Raw genomic sequence first — 2788 nt, 5'->3', positions numbered from 1 at the left:
CCTCATTTTGCTCCTCTGGTGCTCGCGGCGCTCGGCGGGCCCTGGAGCGGCAGGGCCCGGCTCCCGCAAGCCGCGCTCGCACGGGGGACAGCGCCGTGCAGCCCGGTCCCCGCTCGGGCCGGGGCCCAAGTGGGAAATGAGAGACCTGCGAAGGGCCGGTTTATTGTCCCGTGATAGATATAGATATAGATATATTCCTCACTTATTCGAGCGTACATTTAAAATGGAGATTTACAGACACGTATAAAGAGCGCTGTCCTGGCGCCGGGCGGGGGGCGGCCAGCCCGGCCCGTCCTGGCCCGCTCCGGCGGCGCAACGCGCCGTTAAATAAGATTCCTCTTATATACAACTGCGGCTCGGGGTCGCTTGCTACCGGCGGCTGAGCTCGCTGGGAAAAGGACAGAGAAGCGAAGGCTGGTTTGGATAAATAGTGCTGGCCTGGTTGAGCAGGTCCGAGTGTGGCGGCGCGCCGGGCCCTTAGCTCTGCCCGCTGCGCCCAGGGTCCCGCGGCGGAGGAGCGCTGGAGACGCTGTCGTGCAACTTTCGGACGTGCTTCTTTAAATCAAAGTTTCTGCAAAATCCTTTCCCGCAAGTGACACACGTAAAGGGCTTCTTGTCATTGTGGGTGTGCATGTGGAAAGTCAAGTTATAGATCTGGTGGAAGGCTTTGTTGCAAATGGTGCACTTGTACTGCTTCTCTCCGCTGTGGGTCAGCTTGTGGTTCTTGTAGTTGCCTGCCAAAGAGGAAAAAGATGGAAAAGGGAGTTACCCGAGGGTGCCCGGGCCGCACGGTGCACAGGTGAAGGGGGCATTAGGAAGTGTCTCCACCCGCACCCCCGTCCCACTTGTCAAACTCGGTCCTCGTCAGCCCGGAGCAGCGCGCAACTGGCATGGCACAAATCAGAGGCAGGGTCAGGCCGGTGACCCGCGGCAAACGGAGGACTCTGGATTAGGACCAAGGCCCGGCACCTTTCATTTAAAAAGCATTTAGGGGGAACCGTCAGCACTGCCCGGCGATGCGGCCCAGCTTAGAGGGAAAGTAATTGGGAGCGGCGGCGGATCTGCCCGCGCCCCTCGCTTTCCCCAGCCGGACAGGGCTCGCCGCGTTTAATCCCCGCTAATGATGGGCGAGGGCCCCGACGCGTCCCGGCTCAGCTCACCTTTCTGGTGGAAGCCCTTGCCGCAGAACTCGCAGACGAAGGGCTTGTAGCCGGCGTGGATGCGGATGTGGGTGTTGAGCGTGGAGCTCCTGTTGAACGCCTTTCCGCACTGGTTGCACTTGTGTGGTTTCTCCTGCACCGGGGTGCGAGAGGCCCGTCAGTGGGGGCTGCGCGGGGAGCAGGGGCTGCCGCCGCCTCCCGCAACCCGGCCGCCCCCCACCTACCTGGGTGTGGATGATTTTGTGCCGGCACAGGGTGCTGGCCTGGCGGAAGCCCTTCCCGCAGACCTTGCAGACGAAAGGCCGGGCCCCCGTGTGCACCGGCATGTGGCGGGTGAGGTTGTAGTGCGCGTTGAACACCTGCGGGGAAGCGCCGGGAAGGCGAGGTCAGGCACGGCCCCGCCGCCGCCGCCCCCGGTTCCCCCACCCGATGCCGGCGCCCCCCTTACCTTGCCGCAGACCTCGCAGGTAAAGTTTTTGGGCTTGCCCTCCGCCGCCCCGCCGCCGCCGCCCCCCATCTTGGCGTGGCCCTTGGGGGGGCCGCCGCGCTCCGCCGCCGCCGCCTCCTTCATCACCTGGTCCAGGTGTCCCGGCAGCCGCTCCTTGTGGGCGAAGGGAGGCGGCGGCGGCAGCTTCTCGGCCGCCAGCCCCGCCAGCTTGGCGTTCTCCAGCAGGAAAAGCTTCTGGTGGGCCGAGAGCCCCCCCGGCGACGGGGCGCCCAGCAGGCCGGCCGGGAAGAGCTGTCCGTGCAGGAGGTCGGCCGGGTGGTACGCGGCGTCCAGGTAGTTGAAGTAGTAGAGGGAGCGGGGGGCAGCCGGAACGGCCCCTGCCTGGTGGATGACCTGCGGCTTGATGAGCCGGCCGCTGGGCTGGCCCAGGGCGAGCTCTGCCTTGCAGCAGACGCCGCAGTTGGCTTTGCAGAGCCCCGCACCGCCCCGCAGGCTGCTCTTCCACAGCTCCGAGTAGTTGAGAGTCTTGGAGGGCAGCTCGTAGCCCAGAGGCGGGATGGGGATCACGCAGGGCAGGGGCGAGCACAGGCTAAGCGGCTTCTTGCCTGGCTCCGGCCCCGGCCCGCCGTGCCGCTCCTCGAAGGCCGGCTTGGGCTCCGACGTCTTTGCCATGATCCGCTCGATGGAGAAGGCCAGGGTCTTGGAGGGGTTAGCGGTGGCGGCTCTGCCGTCGTGCCGGGGGCAGGAGGAAGGCATGACCGTCTCCAGCGACCCCGGGCTCGCCATGTCGCTCCGCCGTGCGGGAACTTGGTGTGAGCAGCGACTCGCTCCCGCGCTCGGCTCTGCATTCCAGAAAAGCCAGGAGACAAATCAATTTAATAAGCACCTTGTTCTCCCCCCACCCCACCCCCCACCGGCACCCCCTCCCTATTTACATTCAAATGAACATATTCAAGAACAATGGCACGTAGGGTACCAGATTACTGCTCATTAAGCGGAACACGCTAAAGTAACATGCAAGCTAGACCTTGTTAGTATTAAAAAAAAAAAAAAAAAAAAGGAAAGAAAAAGAAAAACCTTCCCTAGCCCAATGCCACCCAGCCGAGCCCCACCGATGGCCACGGTCCGGGAAATGCGGGAGCAGGGGCGGGGGGCACGGCGAGGGGCGGCGGGGCTCGCC

At 64.2% G+C, this 2788-nt stretch overlaps 1 protein-coding gene across 1 annotated transcript; it reads right to left on the bottom strand.

The window, feature by feature from the left end:
- Positions 1–477: 477 nt before the first annotated feature.
- FEZF2 (FEZ family zinc finger 2) lies at positions 478–2394 on the bottom strand. The gene is made up of 4 exons (XM_050979362.1): positions 1609–2394; positions 1385–1519; positions 1161–1293; positions 478–734 (listed from the first exon to the last, which is right to left on the bottom strand). The coding sequence occupies exons 1-4, from the start codon at positions 2392–2394 to the stop codon at positions 478–480; spliced, it is 1311 nt and encodes a 436-aa protein (XP_050835319.1).
- Positions 2395–2788: the final 394 nt, after the last annotated feature.

This window comes from Serinus canaria, chromosome 12, assembly GCF_022539315.1.
Source record: "Serinus canaria isolate serCan28SL12 chromosome 12, serCan2020, whole genome shotgun sequence".
Classification (NCBI taxonomy): Eukaryota; Metazoa; Chordata; class Aves; order Passeriformes; family Fringillidae; genus Serinus; species Serinus canaria.
Note: the sequence above shows the minus strand (reverse complement) of the source record. Positions and strands in the feature narration are given on the sequence as shown.

What these genes read in the sequence shown, in the direction of transcription:
- FEZF2 (XM_050979362.1), bottom strand. Translation starts at nt 2,394, where the DNA reads ATGGCGAGCCCGGGGTCGCTGGAGACGGTCATGCCTTCCTCCTGCCCC. An exon ending in CCTGCGAGGTCTGCGGCAAG is followed by an intron (nt 1,520 to 1,608) that starts GTAAGGGGGGCG and finishes GCTTCCCCGCAG; the next exon opens with GTGTTCAACGCGCACTACAA. An exon ending in CAAGGGCTTCCACCAGAAAG is followed by an intron (nt 735 to 1,160) that starts GTGAGCTGAGCC and finishes CCTCTTTGGCAG; the next exon opens with GCAACTACAAGAACCACAAG.